This window comes from Cynocephalus volans, chromosome 10 (genome assembly GCF_027409185.1).
Source record: "Cynocephalus volans isolate mCynVol1 chromosome 10, mCynVol1.pri, whole genome shotgun sequence".
Classification (NCBI taxonomy): Eukaryota; Metazoa; Chordata; class Mammalia; order Dermoptera; family Cynocephalidae; genus Cynocephalus; species Cynocephalus volans.
In genome coordinates this window covers 27,173,294-27,194,858 of record NC_084469.1, presented here as the reverse complement: position 1 = coordinate 27,194,858, position 21,565 = coordinate 27,173,294, and the positions used below count along the sequence as shown (strand labels likewise).

The 21,565-nt window shown below is 37.7% G+C and overlaps 1 protein-coding gene across 1 annotated transcript in view; it reads right to left on the bottom strand.

Moving 5' to 3' along the window:
- The window catches only part of EFCAB5 (EF-hand calcium binding domain 5), a 144,600-nt gene that overhangs the window by 24,317 nt on the left and 98,718 nt on the right, over positions 1-21,565 (bottom strand). The window contains exons 8-18 of the mRNA XM_063109813.1: positions 18,912-19,011; positions 17,214-17,615; positions 16,641-17,123; positions 15,944-16,021; positions 15,759-15,851; positions 14,655-14,869; positions 13,588-13,744; positions 7,145-7,434; positions 5,399-5,568; positions 4,699-4,927; positions 2,961-3,113 (exon numbers count right to left, since the gene is read on the bottom strand). Of these exons, the coding sequence (XP_062965883.1) occupies positions 2,961-3,113; positions 4,699-4,927; positions 5,399-5,568; positions 7,145-7,434; positions 13,588-13,744; positions 14,655-14,869; positions 15,759-15,851; positions 15,944-16,021; positions 16,641-17,123; positions 17,214-17,615; positions 18,912-19,011 (2,370 nt within the window). The remainder of the gene's footprint in view (positions 1-2,960; positions 3,114-4,698; positions 4,928-5,398; positions 5,569-7,144; positions 7,435-13,587; positions 13,745-14,654; positions 14,870-15,758; positions 15,852-15,943; positions 16,022-16,640; positions 17,124-17,213; positions 17,616-18,911; positions 19,012-21,565) is intronic.

Genomic DNA, 21,565 nt, shown 5'->3' with positions numbered 1-21,565 from the left:
ATTACATGTTTAAAAAGTGGTCTTCTTGTGAAAAAAAAAATCATGCTATGACTTTCTACTTTACAAAACAATTACATGTCCCTTGATAAAGTTTTGTAGTTTGTTTCATATAGGGCCAAAGGGCAATGAGATGAAGTGGGAAGAATGTTCTGGACAGAGTAACAGCATTTTTGAAGTCCCTGAGGTATAAAAAAATTTGCTTTCTATTATGGATGGCAGGATATGGAACACTAATTTCGGTGTTGTACTTTCCTTCTCCTGATACTCTTTCCCCTCCTTTTCCCTCTCATTCAAGCAGAAAGTCTGTATCTATTCACTTTCTGAGAAAAGGAATGTGTTGAGGTAGAAAGCAAACATCATTGGCTTATCCCTGACTTTTGTTTTTTCAAAAGCCTACATTTGATATGACTTAAGATAACAAACCAGGCACATGTGTTAGACACTCATCCCTCTTGAGACCTCAGGGAAATAAAAGATTGAGATCTTCATTTTCTTGCTGCTGTCAGCTGAGGGCTGCCCTTAGTTCCTAAAGACCTCGGGTCTTTGTACATAACCCTGTGCATCTTAGAACCAGCAATGCAGTGTCAAATCTTTGTTGTACTGCCATATGACTCTTCTCCCATCCTCCCATCTCTCAGGGACCACAGCCAGGAAAGGTTCTCTGCTTTAAAGACTCATATGATTAGATGGGGCCCACCTAGTTAATCCAGGATCATCTTCCATCTCAGATTCCTTAATCTTAATCATATCTGAAAAGTCCCTTTTGCAACGTAAAGTAACATATTTGTAGGTTCCAGAAATTAGAATATGGACATCTTTGGAGGGGCCATTATTTTGCCTACCACAGTTACCTATTTAATAAGTTCAGTCCTCCAAAGGAAAAGATTTTGGGTGATAAATTAAAATAGCCCGAGTTTTATACTTCAGAGAATTTGAATCTTCTATTTTCCTTCATCTATGGTTGTTGTCAACGGAGGAAGATCTTTTTTTTCTCTATGAGCCTGTACGTTACAGGAATGCCAGAACTGGGTAATTTGAGGAGAGTTTAATAAAAGGACTATTTATAAAGGCTTGGAAGTGTTTAAAATCCTGGTCTAGTAGTAAAGGAGGTCTATTACCATCCTTAGCATGAAGAGGCAAAAAGAGGAAGCAATTACCAGAACCTGTAGAGGACAGCTGTATGCAGAGGGCCACTTGACTAGAGGTGAAGTGGCCTTTGGTAGGGGAACACAGCCAAACCACAGCAACCTGGCAGAGAGGGAGCCAGAAGCATAAATGCCCCAGTTTCACTCTCCTTCTGCCCTCCAGTTTCCTATTGGTGGCTCTCATTGGACAAACTCAAGCAGAAGCCAAAGGGCCAAGGACCCCACTGATAACTATCTACTTTCTGAGGCACAGAGCAGGCTGGAAAAAAGAGGAAAATGGTTCTGGAGGGGCTGTAGAAGGGGAAGGAGAGGCTTAGGAAGTTATGATAGTTAAGTGCTTGAAAAAAGCTATCCCTACAGCCACACTCTCAGCCATTTTTAACACCAAAACTTTGCCATAGTGTCTTCCACCTAAGACAAAACTCTGACTACAGCCTTGGACAGGCTGTTCTGGTCTCTGCTCCACCATGATCTCACTCAGACTCTGGCTCCTGGGTGGTCCTCCTCTCACTGCCACCCTTCAGCATGGTCTTCTTCACCATGGTAAGATGGCCCTGGGTCAGATAGATCATGACCCTTGCAGCTTTGTCCATGGCATTGTGATTCTGAAACAACACACTGCTGAAGCAATGATTCTTGCTAACTGCTTTAGGCTATTTTGGCCTTTTCCATAGTGTCCTAAGTGTTATTTCCCTGAAGACCCCGATAAACCGCTTCTGAATCTTCCCCGGTCCCCACACACTTTAACCCCACTGTGGCGGTGGCCTGTAGGATGGAGTGGTTCACCCCAGTCCAAAGACATTTGGAGTCCCCACCCCACCCTCACCCCACCCCCAGGAGCAGCGCCAATGACAAGGTGTTCTCTGCCTCCACAGCCTGGCCACCCCAGCAGAGAGCTCCTCGATTCTACCCTCTTTGGCCAGAGCCTCATCAGCTTGTCCCAGCCACTGAGGGAGGAAAGCAGGAACTTGGTAGGAGGGAAGGAAAAGAAAAATCCAGGAAGGAAGGGGAGAGGCACCTGCCATGGGCCAGTCAAGGGACTGGGAGGACAACCAGGGTGACATCTCATCTGAATGGGCACCTTGCAGAGTCATTTAGCCTTTTTGAAAAGAAGACAACTTTTCATCCATTCTTGTCATATAGAAAATCCTAACATTAAAGATAAGTGCAAAGAAGCAAAGCAAACATTCAGCAAGAGTTCATCCTGTTATAGATAGGGGGCCTTTTTTTAAAAAAAAAATGATTTGATGTAATTGTGTCCTTCCAAAATAGCAGCTCCTTATCCCTTCCTATGTTGACCATATGATTCTGGTCAGGGTTGTCACTTACCATAAACTCCCCACCTTAGCCAGGGGGCTATATCTCAGTATGAGTCAAAAAGAGTTTTCTTTCTTATGTTTTCCAAATTGGAAATTTTTACTAGATGCTTTTACTAAGTATCTGACTTGACCTGTGGAGAAAGCCTATCTTAGGTGAAAGGACAGCCAACACACAGAGGGAAGTAAACACAAGATAAGGAATGTGAGAGAGCCCTGACAGTATCGAATCCCTGGATCTGGTCATCCTGGAAGCCAGCTTGACTTCTTTCCATTCTTGATTTTGGTCACATGAGTTAATCAGTTCTCCCTTTTGCCTAAGGAAGTTTAAGAAAGATTCCTATCACTCACAACCAAGAGTCTTGAATTGGGGTCATGGGAAATATGTCTCCAGTTAGCCTAATAGCTAACTAATATGGGTTAAAAACATTAACAAGACAATAACATCTGCAAAACTCTATTACCTACGAGAAGTCTAATACTTCCGAGGCTTGCCTACCTGGTCTGGGCTAGGCTCAATGAAGTACGTAGTGATGGAGGTGATGCCAGGTGCGTAGTCATAGAGCCAGCCAATGCCAGTCATCACAATATGCAGGATGTGCTCACGGCTGTGGACGTAGTGATAGGCAGTGCTAAAAACACTGGCAACACCCTGTAGTGACAAAAAGTTTGAATTGCCTTTTCTTTTTAAAATAGCAAAATAATTAGTCATGCATTACTTAGATTATCTTTTTAACTGATGATAATCTACTTCCTACAAATTATTCATCAGTTCTCAAAGGCAGTGTCTAGATTCTACAATGAAAAAGGATCATCAAGAAATCAAAGGTGTAAAGAGAGATCCATGTAACTATTTATGCTTTCTGATAATCAAGTTTAACCCAGTTAAATTTGTGATATGTGCTATCAGAGAATAGCATCAGAAAAGCAAGATAAACTTTGAAATGAGAAGAAATGTTTAAAAGCCAAGAACTAATGCCAACCTTAGGCAGATGGGTAGCAGCTGCCCTGATCTGATAGCAATATTAATATCTGCATCTATACATGACTACTGTCATCAGATCACCAGTATAGAACATCTTTGGTTCCAAGGCTTCCAACATGCTAGATTACATAGTCCTTCTATAGACATAAAGAGATCCGGCTCCACAGAGAAAAGATGGGAAGTCCTTAGAACCCATCTTTGGTCTTGTTGTCAAGAAACTCTAGCAGCAACAAATTCTTCAAAATCATATGCATTTTATATCAGGACTCAAGGCAGCTGAGGGTAACCCAGGAGCCCTGCTCCAAGATCTAGAGAACCAATTTATTATTCATTTTGACATGCTCTCTCACAAGATTATATATAGTTCACCTACTGATAACTCCATACTTCTCCATTTTGCTTCTTAATATCTTCACACCATTCTTATGTTAGATGAGAATGAATCTTATTATTGAAAAGATGTCTGGAGTAAGAGATTGTACCACTTTCCTCAATTATCCACCCAGTAAGTGAGAAAAGAATATGAAAAATAATGGTAAATAAACATAAAGATCCAGTGGCTAACAGGGTAACAAATGATAAAACCATAGCAAATTCCTGACTTGCTGCTATACCCCACAATCCACTGCCTCCATGAAGGCTTTCAATCTTCCTTCACTGAAATTTCTACCCATAAAATTAAATCAAAGTGCTTGTAGAAATGGTCTAGCTATTTCATAGTCCTAAAACTGCCTATCTTTTTTGTGATCTAATTTGGAAATATGAATTCTCAAGAAACATCTAGGCTTTTAAAAAAATTCTTTGTCCTAAAAAATTATAACACTGAAATCAAGAGCTATGGGGATGCATATCATATTTAGCACCATTTATGGAAAGAACCACTATTAATAAAACACAAATATATCTCTTCTAAAAGTTCATTCCTATTTTGTGGATCTTAGTCAGTGGTCTAATCACTGGATTCCTATTCTACAGCATAAAATTCAATTCCTATGATTAATGCTATGGGACACATATTAATAATCTTCCCAGAGAGGCTGAGACATGGATATGAAACTGAGGCTGAGAATCCTTTCATAAGTGGTGGGGAACCTCTCCGAAGACTGACACAAACATTCAGGGAACAGGAGCAAGTATGATGATATCGTCTATACATGCAGCTTTACTCTAATCTGGTTTCAAGTTTCACTTTTTTAAAAGTACAGAAAGAGAGACCATCCTACCACTGCTTTTGAAGATTTCTATGACTTACCTGATAGAATCTGATCTCATGAGGTAAGAAGATGTTTATTTCATGGGGATCTCTAAGGGTATCAACAGCCAGGACCCCAAAGATCCTCATATGTGCATCTTGAAGAGGCAGAGCCAGGAACGACCCGTTATGATCATTCTTATTGCGGGAATGGTTCCAGAAGAAGATGTTCCCATGGTACTGAACTTGGGGGATATGGATTGGCATACCTTCATCCACTACTGTAAAGCTGAGGAAAAGTAATATGAGCACGGGAGAAAGGCACAGTGGGAGGCTTTAGATTAAACCATGGAGGAAACTACATGGATTATTCATTCACAATCACTGGCATTATATGTCAAAGAAGTGGACTCGGATAAGATAACCAGTTTGAAGGGTCTGACTTGAGATCAAGATTTAAGAAACAAGCTTAGATCTTAACAGTGAAAACATATATAAACAGGACACTGGAGACATAAGTCATAGAGCAGGCAAAAATAATTGAATTGATAGTGTGAAATATAGTCCCTACATGGGGAATCATGGCCAAAGAGCGGGCTCTAGAAATGATCAAGTAAATCATCAGCTCTCACTCTAGAAGCATTGGTGACTTGAAACATTTCTCTCTTGAGCAGCTTACTAGGCGTTTGATGCTATCATACTTCAGAAAGGAAATTATTTTTTTAGAAGGGCGAAACCATCCTCTTCAAGAAATTCTTACCTGATCCCCTTCATGTCCCTGTAAAGCACTCTGTTCAGCACAAATGGAGCATCATCTAAGGTACAAGCCACATTCCTCAACAGAACATTTCCTCTATCAGGCAGTAGTAGGTTTTCTTCTAAGAGGGAAATGTGAGCACTGATCTTCTTATTTCCATGTGCTTCAGCGTCCTATGGCAAAATGTTTCTGACTATGTATTTTCCAACCATCACAGAACTCCCCTAACCATGTCTCCCTTCACTAGCCAATTTGTGCATCTGGCCCTGATAATTCATTTTCCTAAATAAGAGATGCAGATATTACCATTCATGGGCACTGGGAAAAAGGCTGATACCACAGCTGTCCCTCAAACCTGAGTTTTAGTGAGTGGAATGGATTTCCTCTATGCCAACCAGACTGGTTTACTGAAAAAACAATAACTAAAACAAAAACAAAAAACCCTCAAGTCTACTCAGATTTAGCAATTTAAAACTTGGATCTCTTTGAACTATAGTTATATTGTCTTGGCTTCAGTTAAAAGTATTGATTTTAGAGAGCTGGAGAAAGAAGATGCCTTCATTTCATTCATATTTCTTGATCATCTACTGTGATGTGAACATGAAAAAAAAAATGCTCTCAAGGAATTCTTCACACAGTTTGAATATCTGGTCTGTTATCTCAGGAAGGGTTTTCTTAAGGCCCAAGATTGCAGACTTTATGGAGCTACTATTTCTAATTAAAATAACTGAAAATTGTCTGTACCTAAAATATTATTATGTTATTAACAATACTATATATTAACACATATATTGAACATATCCATAAATTGGGAATATGAGAGACACTTTTCTTGATATTTGTCTACTCTTTCTATATATTTGGGTTTGTTTTTTGTGCCTTTTTTTCTTTTGCCTTTATTCTTCCTTTCAAATACAAATCTATGGAGTAATTAACAAATATGTAGTAAGATTTCTCGTAGAGTACCACAGATCTCTGAAGCAAGTTGGAGTAATGCCTCTTTTTCTTGACTAGTCTCCTGGTCTTGGTTGTACCATTTCCAACTCTATTGGAAAATTCAGCCATTCAGGAGAAGGTTCCAGTGAGCAAGTGCTGCTGTTTATCAGAGATGACTGCTACAGGTTCCCTGGATCAATGGAATCTGTGATATATGTAGAAGACAGCCATGCTGTTTCTACCTGGGAGGAGCAGCAATCTGGGAGTCTCCGAGGACGTGGCAAGGCTGTGGACAGTGGCCCGTCAGGGCCATGTGTTCTAAATGACAGGATTCTGTAAATAGTCTGTTTGCTTCTTGGCAATGCTGTGAAATATTGTGTGATGTTGGATTTCACTTTACAGTGAACTTATTATTTAAATAGTTCCTTTTAAACTGACTCCCAAAACATCATACAAGGGAAATGCAGCTTGAGATGCGTACACATCTCCTCACTGGTAATTTTTATTGTCAGTATATGGTTTATTCTAGGCTTACTTGACCTTCAGTACATATGAAATTAGAAATCCAAAAATATCTTTCCTATACTTGTCTTTTCTACCTTGCTGCTTTGTTTCTATCTTGCCAAAAAGCAATCATTCCAGTTACATCTCTTCTAGGCTTTGAGTCATTGTAACGTATTGGAATGAATGAAACACCTGTAACAGTGCCCAGTCATTTTTCCAGAGAATTCAATGTGCTCCTCCTTTGTAACCATTGAATAGCATCTATTTTGAGGAAATTTTTCCTCTTATGTACTACTTAAGAAAACATACCTGGGTGAGGGCCTTAAAGGTCTCAGTGTACACTGGCTCCAGGGACACCCCACTTGTCTCTGCAGCATGTTGGATTCGGTGCAGCCACTTCCGTCTGGCACAATTCCTCATACTCTCAATACGGCTCCTCTCTAAAGTAGTCATCAGAAATTCCACAACATTTTCTAGAACTTGATCTTCATTGCCCCTGAGTTCAGATACAACCAATTGTATGTATTTCTGAAATTGTTTTGAAGACAACCTCACTTCATGACCAGGATGTGGCTTTGGAAATTGTATATGTAGTTTAGCTAAAAGACATAAACACAAAACCAAGAATTAACCAAAAGTTCATCCATCTGTGGGGGAAATTGTCATGCTCCTCTTACAGCAAACTGAAGCCCTTGATAACTGCTCTCCATGGAAAGCTGGGTACATCAAAGGCATTTCTGAGTCCAATGGAATATTTTTAAGTAGTTACTTTAAAATATGCTGAATTCAAGATGACTTCTATGCCATTTTCTCTTGTTTTGGTTTTGTTTTAATTTTACCACTCAGCCTGGCGAAACCTCAGGGTCTACTTTGACTTCTCCCTATTTTTTGCCTTCCATATGCAATAAACCACTTAATCCTGTCCTATTACTCTTAGACAATATATCTTGTGGCCACTCCTCTTCATTCCTACTTTCATAACTCCAAGCCAGTTTTTATCATTTTAAAATTGACTTACCAATAGTAAATGCTTAATACATGTTTGTAAAATTAAATTAAAATACAACTTCCATTATGCAATTCGCTGGTTCAAAGTCGTACCATATTTGGATGCAGTTTATTTCCAATCATATCTGCTCCTATGACCATATGGGAATTACTTGCTCCAGTAGTCCCAATTCTATTTATGGTCCCTGACCATGCCTTGCACACATCTGCATCCATACCTCTCTTTTATTTATTTATTTATTTTTGTTGTTATTTATTTATTTATATTTTTTCTTGTTCATTTTTTGCTTGTTTTTGTTTTATCATTGTTTTTTTATTTGTTATTATCCTTCTCTTTTATTTCTTTACTTGTGCAATCATGAATCTACTACCAAACCTGAACATTACGTGTATGAGTAACCCACATCTTCCTCTATGCCCTGCCCTATTCTATTCCCTACCTGCCTCCACCACCCACCACCACTCACCACCAATATCCTGAAATTTGGCTTTATTTTTCCTTTCCTTTTTCTTTTTCCAACAGCATTATAGTTATATAACAATAAATATACATGTTATACACACACACGCACACACACACTACTAAACAATATGTGGTTTAGTTTTGCCTGTTTGTAAACTTTAGAAAAAGGTTATCGAACTACATGTTGTTTTCTGGGATTTGCTTTTTTATTCAACATTATACTACCATATCCATCCATGCTCTTCTTGTAGCTACGACTCATTAATTTTTACCACTCTATGTCATTTTGTGAGTATACCTTCACTGATTTATTTACTCTCCTATCAATAGGTGTCCAGTTTATTTGCAATATTTTGCTCTTATGAACAGTGCTATGAGCATTTTTGTACATGTCCACTGGTGCATATGTGCAAGTTTCTCTGGCATTTATTATAGATTAATATCTCATAGTGTATACACCCTTTCCCTTTAAAGTATGGTTCAAAGTTCCCCTCACCTCAAGAAGATTTCCACTGTGATTTTTCCTTTCCCTGGAAGACTATAGCATCCATTCTACACCATTTATTTGACAATTAACAAATACTGCACGGTACTTGTAGTCATCTTATCATATGTAAATTTCTCATTTCTGTAGTTGAACATTTATTGATTTTTGCTCTTTAGTACCCACTCATCTTTCTTTTGGTACTTGTATCACTAATTTTGCTTTGGGGAAACCACTCCACTCACATCTCAGTTCATCTGTTTGAGTGGGGTTCCACTCATAGTTCTAGAGGTGGAGCATGCAACTCAGGCTTAAACCAGTCAGGACAATCTATTCCTCTAGCCAGAGTGGTAGGTTTAGTACAGACTAATGCCAGAATTCGTGCTTAAATGATTAGGTAGAGGACACTTTCCTTTTTATTCCAGTAATGAACCTGTGAGGATGTGAAACTGGACCTGGTCACCATAAGGGGAAAGGATGTGTGAGACTGGAGCTAAAACATAGAATAGAGCGGGACCATAATGAAAGCAAGAGAAAGAGAAAGAACCAGACACCTATCCTAATGTCATTACTCAAATTCCCAAATCTAGTTGGGTCCTGAACTAGCCCAAGACTTTTCCATTGCATGAATCAATAAATTCTTTTCTTGCTTAACCACTTTGGGTTGGGTTTTCTATTACTTAAACCAAAAGGATACTAACTAATATAGTCCCCAATTAGATGAAAAGCACTTTGTGTGTTCTTCCTCTTCTATTTCTTCTTCTCTTCTCCTTTCATTCCTTTCCCTTTTTGAACAATTTGGTCCTAAAGCCATTAGGCAGGGCAGATCAAGGCAAGCATCTGCTCCTGGTCCGGGGAAGCCAATGTGGCCCAGATGAGAGTATTAGAGTGCAAATAGGTTAAGGAGGGCCTCTGTGCAGGGGCGGCTTGGAATGGGTTGTCAGAGCCTGAGCATGGGGAAGAGGGTTTCTATGTGCAAGGGCAGTCTTTGGCCCATGTGGGTGAAGAAGTTGGCCCTACAGAGAGGTGGTGTAGCTTGGGGTGTCAGAGCCCAAGCAAGATGTTGGATGCTTAACATGGGGTGTTTAATACTGAGCAGGGTGAGGAGGGCATCCAAATAGAAGGATAGCCTGGCCTGGGAACTTAGAACCTAAACAGGGTGAGGAGGGTGTCTACATGGAGGGGCAGTCCAGCATGGAGAATCAGAGCCCAACAAAATGAGGACTTCTAGGTCGGGGGTCAGCTCAGCATAGTGAGTCAGAGCCTGAGTGGATTAAGGAGAGCATCTATGTGAAAAGTCGCCATGGCATGGAATGTCAGAGCCTAAGGAGTACGTGAAGGGCATCCACGTGGAGGGATGATCTGTTGTGGAATGTCAGAGCCTGAGCAGAGTGAGGACGGCAACCACAGGGAAAGACAGATTAGTGAGGGGTGTTGGAACTCAAGTATAGTAAAAAGGACAACAGCGTGGGACAGAGGACAGCATCAGTGATAGGAGAGTAGTTCCAGATAGAACTAATGAATTCACTTGGGGATTGATCAAATAAATAAAAATATTTAGGATAACATGAGCCAGAGTTAAGGGAGCTACAAAAATAGAAAGGGAGAAAACTAGAATGAACCCTGTTGTGTTGAATCAGACTTGGAGGTATCAGTGTGAACTCATGGTTTTTAAAATTAATAGAAAGATATGCACAGATGTAAATGTTTATGTACACACATGCATGTGCATGTACATATGCACACATACATTTCCTACATCTGTCCACTGAGAAACCTGGGAGCAGAGACCTGTGAGTGATGAGCACACGTGAACCCAGATCTTGGCAGAAACCAGAGTTCTTTGGGGAAATGGATTATTCCAGTGTGAAAGCAGGGAAAATATAAGATGAATCTGGAAGATCTCATTGTGCCAGAAAGCAAGGAAGTGCTCAGAGAATGATGGATATGTATTAAAAGAATGCAGGAAATTGTCTAGAAGTTTCTCATAAAACTAAACATATACTTACACTGTGGCCCAGAAATTCTATACCTAAGTATTTTTTAATAAGAAATGAAAACATTTATATTCACAAAAAGATTTGTATAAGAAAGTTCAGAGCAGTTTTATTTATAACAGCCAAGAACTGGGAACAGCCCTAGTGTCCATCATTTGGATAACAGATAAATAAACTATGGTATATTCATACAATGGAATACTACTCTACAATAAAAAGAAAAAAATTGCTGATATATGCAACGATGTGTAAGAATCTTAAGAAAAATTATGCTGAGTGAAAGAAGCCTTACACAAAAGAGTACATACTACATGATTCTATTTTTATGAAGCTCTAGAAGAGATTATAGGATATTAGAATTATATTTCCAGGATTTTTATCTTTCAAGATAGTGATTTTCAGGATTTTAGACTTTAGGGATGTTTATCTTTCAGGATTTCAACATCCAGCATTATGGTATTCAGTATTGTGTCTTTTGGGATTATGGCCCAACCCTAATTTTAAAGCACACCCACAAAATACTTATCAATTACAAAGGGAAAAAGAGTGACTTTAAAAGTGGAAGGACCTCACAGATATCACCTTAGTCAACTTGTAAAAGTTGTCATCATGGGACTTCTGATACAATTCAAAAGAACACAGCATTGCTTATGTGATATATTCCTGCTAAAGATGAATAACCTTAATTTAATCATGAGAAAACATTAGACAAACTTAAATGAAGGACATACTACAATAAGCCTATAATCCTCAAAAGTGTCAAGGTCATGGAAATTCAGGAAGACTAAAGCGTTTCTTAGTGAGTCCTTATTTCAGAGTTCCAGAGCAAAGGAATAGCAGTAGTTTTACACTAGCTACTTGTCCAGTTTTCAGTTTCTTTAAAAAACACTTTGTGTGCTCTTCAGTGAGACTTTTAAATAAATATGGTACTTAATGTTTACGATTTCTGGAATTTGGTGACAGAATGCATCAGTAAAATATTTCAATTTTAAGAGGGTTTAATGTCCTATCTAAATAGAAATTTACATATTAAAGAGAGTCTTGTCATTTAAACAGAAAATTAAAGGGCATGGCCAACAATGTAAATAGCTATCCCATCGGAAATAAGGAGGGAAGAGTGATTTATTCCATTAAATTCTACAGTATAGACAGGTCACATTCTACAGCTTTTTATTTTTGATATTTATGTGCAAAAGATTGACTATCTTGCAGAATTTCTAGAAACTTCTAATCCTGTGACTTTATGCTACTTAAATCTCAATTTTTAATTCTGCACATAGAAGAAATGAGAAGTGTAGAGCAAAATAAACAAACAAAAGAGATATTTGAAGATTTGCCAATCAGTTATTAGCTAATGCTTGAATTTTGAATTTTCTTCCTTTTTTAAGAGGCTAAGTCTTCTTTCCCTTTTCCATATTGCCATCAGCTCAGCAATCATCTCTTCAGATCAGGTGTACCATTATGTGTTTACTAATAGTCATTTTGTGTAAGTCTGCCCTTGGAGAGAATAATTTGTTCTTGCTTGTAGACATTTTCACCTGGCAACAAATTCTGCCTCTTCATTATCTTCCTCGTTCTCATTTGCTGGGCTTATCCCTTTACATTTTATGCTTTCTGTCTATCCCTATTGCTATATTTTGATCATATTTGATTCCATATAATTCCATATAATTGGATTCTATATAGTCCAATATTTGGAACTTCTTTATAAAATTATCCTCAGGTTTCTTAAATTCTTGAATTCATCATGTCTAACTCCTTCACTTTACAAACAAGGACACTTGGGTCTATGGAGGAAAAGGAACTTGCCAAGGGCCACGTGATCATTTAGTGATGATCCAGGATTGGAACTCAGCTATCCTGACCATTGTTTAGAGTTCTCTGTAGAACATCATTCTGTGTTATGAAATGTGCCCATCTAATGAGTGGGAACCACCTCATTATGACTTTTGAAATTTCATTCAGTAAATTCTCTCTGGATGCAGGCTAAAACAAGCCATATAGTATAATGTAAAGTTTGCAGAAGACATAGTTACTGAAGAGAACATGACAATTGATAAACAGATAAATTTGAAGATCAACAAATACAATGATTTTTGAAAGACCTGAAGAACTTAACTAATCCTGAAAGTTCTTTCTCTTGTGCACTATATACGTTAAAAATTGGAAATCTGGTATACCAAAGTCACAAAATAAATCCTTACACCCAATGAAGAGCAAAATCATTTAAACTGGGATCCAATAAAGTGAAGAAAGTAACTTATTATACAGGAATGAGAATTTTAGTAGCTTTTGATTTGGAACTATTGATCAGAAGAGAAAAATATAATCTAGGAGGAGAAAAAGTCATTAAGGAGAAGAAGTTAGTAAATTGAAGAGAAACTTGCAAGCCAGTCAGACTTGAGGGGTGAGTCAAGACCTTGTGAAGGCAGAGAGACAAAACAAGAAGAGAAACCAGACAGAACTGTCAAATGGTTTGTATTCTTTTCATCTCAAGAGTGAGAGTAGCCAAGTACACAGAAGGAATCTAACTATGTAGAGTAAAGGTCTTGGACAAAGCACTCTGCAACACATTACACTCTTGATTGTGTTGACAAATGCACAAAGGTTCCAGTTTCTCCATATCCTTAACAACGCTTGTTATTTTCCATTTTTAAAATTATAATCATACTAGTAGATGTAAAATGGTATCTCATGGTTTTAGAACAACTGAAGTTTTACCTGTATATATGTCATAGTACTGGGAAGCTTGAAGCCAAGTTGTTACCACAACTTAAATAAGAACATTCTTATATTTTACCTTTCTTCATGGATTCTTTTTCCATTCCCTCCTTGTACGCATACAAGAGTTCATCAACCTCCTTCAGATCCAGGAAGCCTGAGCCATCACTGTCCCACTTCTGAAAGAGGGCTTCAAGGAGAAGCTCCCGATGGGCTTGTAAAGCATTTTGTCTAACCTAGGATACAAAAAGAATAATAAAACACAGAAGACATTGTAATAAGTGACATCTTGTGTTTATTCATTAAAAAACTGTAGCACCTTTTATAAATACAGCTTTACTTTGGGGCTAAGTGTGATATTAATGGAAAATGCAGTGATTCATTTTAATCCCCCAAATGCCATTTCTGTATTTTACCTTCAGACCAAAAAAAACAGGCATTCCCTGCACTGGATTTAAACACATTAACTATACTCCTTAGATTTTTTAAATATTTAGATAGATTTCATTTCAAAAAGAAAGTGAATTGGTTAAGTAGGAGGAACTGCAATTGAACAGGAAAAGGGATATCTACTTTAGAATTAGGTTGAGAAGACTCATAAATCTGATGAGATTACTGAATAATCTTGGTGAAACTAATTTACATATTTTATATAAGAGAATAAATTGCTTATATAAGCTAATGTGTATGCATTTATCTATCACCCAAGTAAGTGGTAAGTTCTTAGGAAATATGTACTATCTGGGTCCCCATTAATAAAAATATATACTCCAACCATAACCATACCCCTAAGTACGTGCATTTGTAAATGCACTCACATAGCAGACAGATAGTGCACACACACATCTTTGCACATGCACATATCTGCTCCTCAGAATCTGCTCCTCAAGCTTCAGAGGAGAAAAAACAAAGCAGTACAATAAACCATCTCCTACCAGGAGCAATCATGTTGCTATGAGGGAAATGAGTTCTCTGGAGTATGGCAAAAACATTTGACAATAAAATAAAGTATTTAATGGTTATGCTTATTGAAATAAAGTGATACATTTGGTTGTAAATTTTTTAAGAGCCACGCCAGGAGCAACTGAGGTTGACAGATTTATTAATAATAGTGACCTCACTTTGTCAATAAATAGTATTACCCACCTGTTCTAAGGCACTCATTTTCTCTTCTTTAGTTTCCACATAACCCCCCTTAAAAAAGGAGGCAAGCATCTCAGTGACACTCAAAGGGGAATTTTCACCAACAAATGTCTCCAGGAGTTGTACAAACTGAAGAAGATTGAAGGAAACTCCATTGAAGGCAGTCCTTCCTTTTACTTCCTTGTAAGACTGAATATTTCTGATAATTGAGTGTAGGTCTGTCAAACAGAAAACATACACCAAGCCATAAAGTGAACAATTCTCTCAAATGTTAGGGAAAATAAATGAGTACCTATCGTAATGGACATCTGCTATCTTTGCCTGTCAGGATTCTATGCTCCCTTCATGAGGACAGAGGCTTCCTTTTTCCTTTGAGAAAACATTTCTCTTCCACTGTAGTTCAGATGAGTCAGGTGGTACTGAGCTTCCCCACTCTTGCCCTATGGATGGTCATGTGATATAGGTCTGGCCAATGGTTCATGTATGACAGTAATGTAACTCACTATAGGCCAATGGGAATTAGCCCCAGAACATTTGAGAGAACTATTAGGGAAGAATCATTCTTTGATTGCTGAACTAGTAGGATATAAGTTTACAATGTTCTTGTGGCCATTTTTGCCACGATATGGAGAAAACTGCCTAAAACTGAAAATAACACAGAGAAGAACAGGGCTGAGAGGCAGAGAGACAGTGTCCTGCTGTTACTGTTGAGCCTTTAGATACGGTTGTGCCTGAAGCCAGCTGCACCTGGACTTTCTAGTTACATAAATTAGTAAATACCAACATTATAATCCCTCCCTCCCAAGAGTCTTGACTAATATATTTATCTTGAAGCTCAATGTTACAAAAAAGTAGAAAAAAATGTATATTGATGCTGTAAGTTTTAAAGCAGAAGAGCATTCATCAATAGCACATACCACCACCAATAGTACACCAACATCAAAAACATCCGTCTTGTACATAGTTAGATCCATCCGTTCAGGGATGAAATAATGTAAGGATCACCCTCCCATTGTGTCTTAGCTAAATCCAATCTTTATCATGGGGTACTACAGTAAATTAAGTACATCTATGGACTACCTATTCTTCCTAGTTGTTAACATGTACCTGCGAACCTGGAGCTACCATAGATTAATTCTGCCTGTTCCTCATCTTCAAATTTGACATACTTCTTTTTCCAGTTACAAGTCAAAAATTCACCTATAAAAAACACATTTCATAACATAGCCAATTTAACTTCATTTCATGTTTTTGCTCTAGGGTATAAACGAAAGGATTAAATGAGGAGTTACCTGACCATGACTTTCCTTCTATTGTTTGGGACTTGGGTTCACAGGATTTGTCTTTTGGAACTTCCATATTTGCAGTTTCTAAAAGGTACAAAAGAAAATGCCTATGAATTGGACATTAGTAAGTAAAATAAGGGTTACTTGAACACAAGCGCTAGGATACTGCAACATTTGATTCGTTAACGAGACAGCTACTAAGTCATGAAGGGGCTGGTAGTATATACAGTGTGGCTATGCTGGACAAAGCAATCACATTCCATGCAAGATGGAGCCAGATGGCATGAGATTTCATCACACTACTCAGAACTGTGGGCAATTTTAAACTTATGAATTACTTATTTCTGGAATTTTCCATTCAATATTTTTGGACTGCAGTTAACCACAGGAAACTGAAACCTTGTAAAGAGAAACTATGGGTTTCAGAAACCCAATTAAAACACTTCTATATGTAACATTACCAGATTTTTTCCTGACAAATGGACTTCTAGTGTAAAAGGCAGTCTAGGTGAGGTGACAACAGAGACATTCTGGTTTGCATTTAATCGTTCAAGGTTTACACTCATGGTGAGTAGCAATATACTCTGAGGTTTGTATGACCTGATATCCCAGAAAAAAATCTTAATTTAAATAAGTATTTTCTGAAAAGACTTTAAAAACCACTCCACAAAACAGGGAGCTGATGCAGGGAGAACTGCATTACTACCTGAATGATCTTTGCTACTTGATGTTGGAACTTCTGCTTGCAGTTCAGTACTCACGAATACTTCTTCTTCATGTGTTTGCTCCCAAGACCTCTCTTCAATGTACTCAGAGGGAGTAACCTCCCCAGATTTGGAACTTTCTCTTGAGATACTACCATTTCTTGATTGCGAAGTTAAACCTATGACCTGTTGTTCTTCTGGAGTTGTCTCTCCATCAGGTTTTTGTTCTGACTTTTGTAATGGTTCTTCAATTGTTGACTCTCTATGTGATCTGTATTCTGAGGCTGACACTCTGTGTGGTCCTTGTCCTGGTGTTGACCCTCTGCGCTGTTCTTGTTCTGTAATTGATTCTCTGCGTGACCCTAATTCTGCAATTGACCCTCTCCGTGATCCTTGTTCTAAAGATGACTGTTTGCGTGGTCCTTGTTCTATTATTGAGTCTGTGTGTGAGCCTCGTTCTGAAACTGACACTCCGTGTGGTTCTTGTCCTGCTTTTGACCCTCTGTGCTGTCCTTGTTCTGTAATTAACTCTCTGCGTAACCCTGGTTCTGCAATTGACCCTCTATGGGGACCTTGTTCTATTATTGATTCTCTACTTGATCCTTGTTCTAGAGTTGACTCTGTGTGGGTTCCTTGTTCTGTTTCTGGTTCTCTGTACAGTTCTTGTTCTGCAGATGGCTCTTTGCCTTGTTCTTGTTCTTCAGCTGAAATTCTGTGTGGTCCCTGTTCTGCAGTTGTCCCTCTCTGCTCTTCTGGTGGGTTTAATGGTGGTGCTGATTTTCTCTGTTCATCGTGTTTATGCTGATCTTCTGGATTTTCTAATAATTTACTTTGGGTTTTGCTAACATGTTTTTCAGAAAGTAATGTGTTCATCTCTAAGAGCACTTTGTCAAAGTCTTCATAAATGTGTTTCTGATTATCCATGTCACCCCAAAACTCAGGCAAGTCTATCTCTTCAAATTCAATCAATGGCCCTAATGCAGAAAACAAAACATTTACCTAAATAATTGATGTTATAAAGCAGTATCAGAACTAATAAATTAATGCAAAAACAGCATTGAGCACAGAGATTGTAATATAGGCCTATTGTTTTAAATAAATATCAGTTACCTTTCACTGCAGCACAATAAAAGCAAAAAAGTACGCAAAGGAACATAAAAAATGCTCACTGTGAATGAATTAGAGATCATCCCTCTCTAAAAGGTATGGTTTTGGAAACGAACATGATTCTTCTTTTGCTATTTGGAGTGTTGCTTAGACTGCCAAGGCAAATAGAATTTACTCTCTACCTTGTGGTCCTCCCACAATAAGCATAGCATAGGGATGGGGAAGGAGACATGTCTTCCATCTCAAATATCTTTTCAAATATCTTGCAATATAAAAATAAAAGCAAGTCTCCATCCATGACAATTTTCCATGGGGTTATGGTTTTCCAATATTTATTTCCTCTTTCCCTCTCTTCTTTCTTCTTCATTCCTCAATTTTTTTTCCTCCACAACTTATGTGGACACCTGATTCAGAATTCTAGAGAAACACTGGATAGCATTCACTAGAATCCCACTGTCAAAAAACAACAACAAAACCCTGGTGGCCAGGACTACACAGAGTGGAACTCATGCCACAAGACTGTCCCCATATCCTACCCAAAAAAACATTTAGTAATTGTAAAACTACAATTCCTATAATTTTCAGGAATAGTCCATGTATATCACCCACAGATCTAAAAGTATCCAAGTAAAAAATCTTTACACAGAAATAAAATATTGACATTCTTTGGAAAACCCAGACATTAAAAGACTTTTTCTTTAAAAAGTAAAAATAAAACTCATAATTCTATTTGTTTTGGTAGTAATATAAAAAGGACATTTTACTGTATAAATACAGAAAAGGTGTACAAATAAAAATGCTTGGGAGAAGGAAATATTTTTCTTAGAAATCTTAGAATTCTAAGTTGGGCATTAAAAATGGCATTACTAACTTAATTTCCAAAATATTCATATTGTCAGTAAAGCACCTCTTTATTTGAATGAATTTAAAATTCAGTTGTAGCTGAGTTCTGATACGATAATTTCAAATATTGCATGATGGTGAAAAATACATCTAGTTGTCAAGAAGAGTGAATTTTGTGGGAGAATGAACAACTAGATATAGCTATCATGATCTAAGGGAGATATGTGAAAAGATTGCATAGCTGTAGAATGGTCTTGTATTATCATGTCAGTGTACTATGTCATTCCAGTTTGAGCATATTCCCTCTAAGTGACACTTACATTGTCTTGGGTTTCGGAGTAAACTCCTAAGGTTTTGTGAACTTTGATCATAGAATCTTTCCAGCAAGGCCAATGTCCGCTGCCGATCCAAAAACCCTACCTAAGCAGAAAGTTTATAATTAGTTATTACAGGACATTTAAGATTTTTATGTAGATGGAACATGGCTTATTGAAGCTTTTATAATCATCACCACTACCACCACCATCATCATGTAAATAAAAGCTACAGCATCAAAATCGGGAAAGCTATATCTTGCCTTTAGGCTTATACTTGACTTCCTCATGCCTTGTACTTAGCACACGTTTAACATATATTTGTTGTTACTGACTTATTAGTTGATAAATCTAATGTATTATGTTTAGTTCTTCTCTAACCTGACCTGAATATGTCACTTGAAAAAATGAATTGCTCCCTACTTGTTCTTTTTTTGCATTGTTTTATTCTGAAAAATAAATTTAATTACAGAAAAATATACAAAATGATAAAATGTCTATTCAGGTCTTTTGCCCATTTTCAAAATTGGGTTTCCTGCTTTATTGCTGCTGAGCTATTTGGGTTCCTTATATATTATGGATATTAGACCCTTGTCTGATGTGTACTTTTGCAAACACCTTTTCCCGTTCTATAGGTTGTCTCTTCACTTTGTTGATACTGTCCACTGATATGCAGAAGCTTTTCAGTTTGATGCAGTCCCACCATGTATTTTTGCTTTAGTTGCCTGTATCTTCACAGTCTCATTCAAAAAAGTGCTGCCCACTCCCATTTCATGTAGTGTTTCCCCTATGTTTTCTACTAGTAGTTTCATAGTTTCAGGTCTTAAATTTAGATCTTTAACCCATTGTGAGTTGATTTTTGTGTATGGTGAGAGATAGGGGTCTAGTTTCAATCTTCTGCATGTGGATATCCAGTTTTCCCAGCACCATTTGTTGAAGAGGCTGTCCTGTCCCCACTGTATATTCTTGGCACTTTTGTCAAAAATCACTTGGCTGTAAGTGCATGGTTTTGTTCCTGGGCTCTCTGCACAATTCCATTGGTCCATTTGTCTATTTTTATGCCAGTACTGTGCTGTTTTGGTTACTATAGCTTTAGAGTATATTCTGAAGTAAGTGTGATGCCTCCAACTTTGTTCTTTTTGCTGAAGATTGCTTTGGCTATATGGGGTCTTTTGTGGTTCCATACAAATTTTAAGATCTTTTTTTTCATTTTGTCAAGAATGTCATCAGTATTTTGATAAATATTGTATTGAATGTGCAGATTACTTTGGGTAATATGGATATTTTGATGATGTTAATTCTTCCAGTTCAAGAAAGTGGGCTATCTTTCCATTTGTTAGTGTCTTCTTCAATTTTTTTTTTTACAAACATTTTATAGTTTTCATTGTAGATGTCTTTCAGCTCCTTTATTAAATTCACTCCTAGATACTTCTTTTTTCTTTTCTTTCTTTCTTTCTTTTTTTTGGGGGGGGGCGGGAGCTATTGTGAATGGAATTACTTTCTGGATTTCTTTGTCGGCTGTTTCATTACTGGCATATAGGAAGGCTATTGATTTTTGTGTGTTGGTTTTGTATCCCACCACTACACTGAATTCATTTACTAGTTCTAGTGATTTTTTGGTGGAGTCTTTAGGGTTTTCTGTGTATAGGATCACGATATCAGCAAATAGGGATAGTTTGACTTGCTCCTTTCTGATTTGGATACCGTTTGTTGTTTTCTCTTGCCTTATTGCACTGGCTAGAACTTCCAGCACTTTGCTGAATAAGAGTGGGGAAAGTAGCCATCCTTTTCTTATTCCGGATCTTAGAGGAAGGTCCCCCAGTATTTGTCCATTCAGTATTTTAGCTGTGGGTTTGTCATATATGGCCTTTATTGTGTTGATGTACATTCCTTCTACATCTAGTTTGTTAAGTGTTTTTATCATGAAGTAGTGTTGTATTTTATCAAACACTTTTTCTGCACCTATTGAAATGATCCTATGGTTTTTTCCCCCTTCATTCTGTGGATGTGATGTATCACATTTATTGAGTTGCATCTGTTGAACAATTCTTGCATCCCTGGTATGAATGCCACTTGGTCATGGTGAATTATCTTTCTTTTTTTTTTTTTTTTAATTTGAAATTATAAAGTTTTTTTTATTTTCCATTTTCTTTTTCTTTTTTAAATTTTATTTTGTCGATATACATTGTAGCTGATTATTGCTCCCCATCACCAAAACCTCCCTCCCTTCTCCCTCCCCCCCCTCCCCCCAACAATGTCCTTTCTGTTTGCTTGTTGTATCAACTTCAAATAATTGTGGTTGTTATATCTTCTTCCCCCCCCCCCCCGGTTTGTGTGTGCGTGTGTGTATGTGTGTCTGTGAATTTATATATTAATTTTTAGCTCCCTCCAATAAGTGAGAACATGTGGTATTTCTCCTTCTGTGCCTGACTTGTTTCACTTAATATAATTCTCTCAAGGTCCATCCATGTTGTTGCAAATGGCAGTATTTCATTCGTTTTTATAGCTGAGTAGTATTCCATTGTGTAGATGTACCACATTTTCCGTATCCACTCATCTGATGATGGGCATTTGGGCTGGTTCCAACTCTTGGCTATTGTAAAGAGTGCTGCGATGAACATTGGGGAACAGGTATACCTTCGACTTGATGATTTCCATTC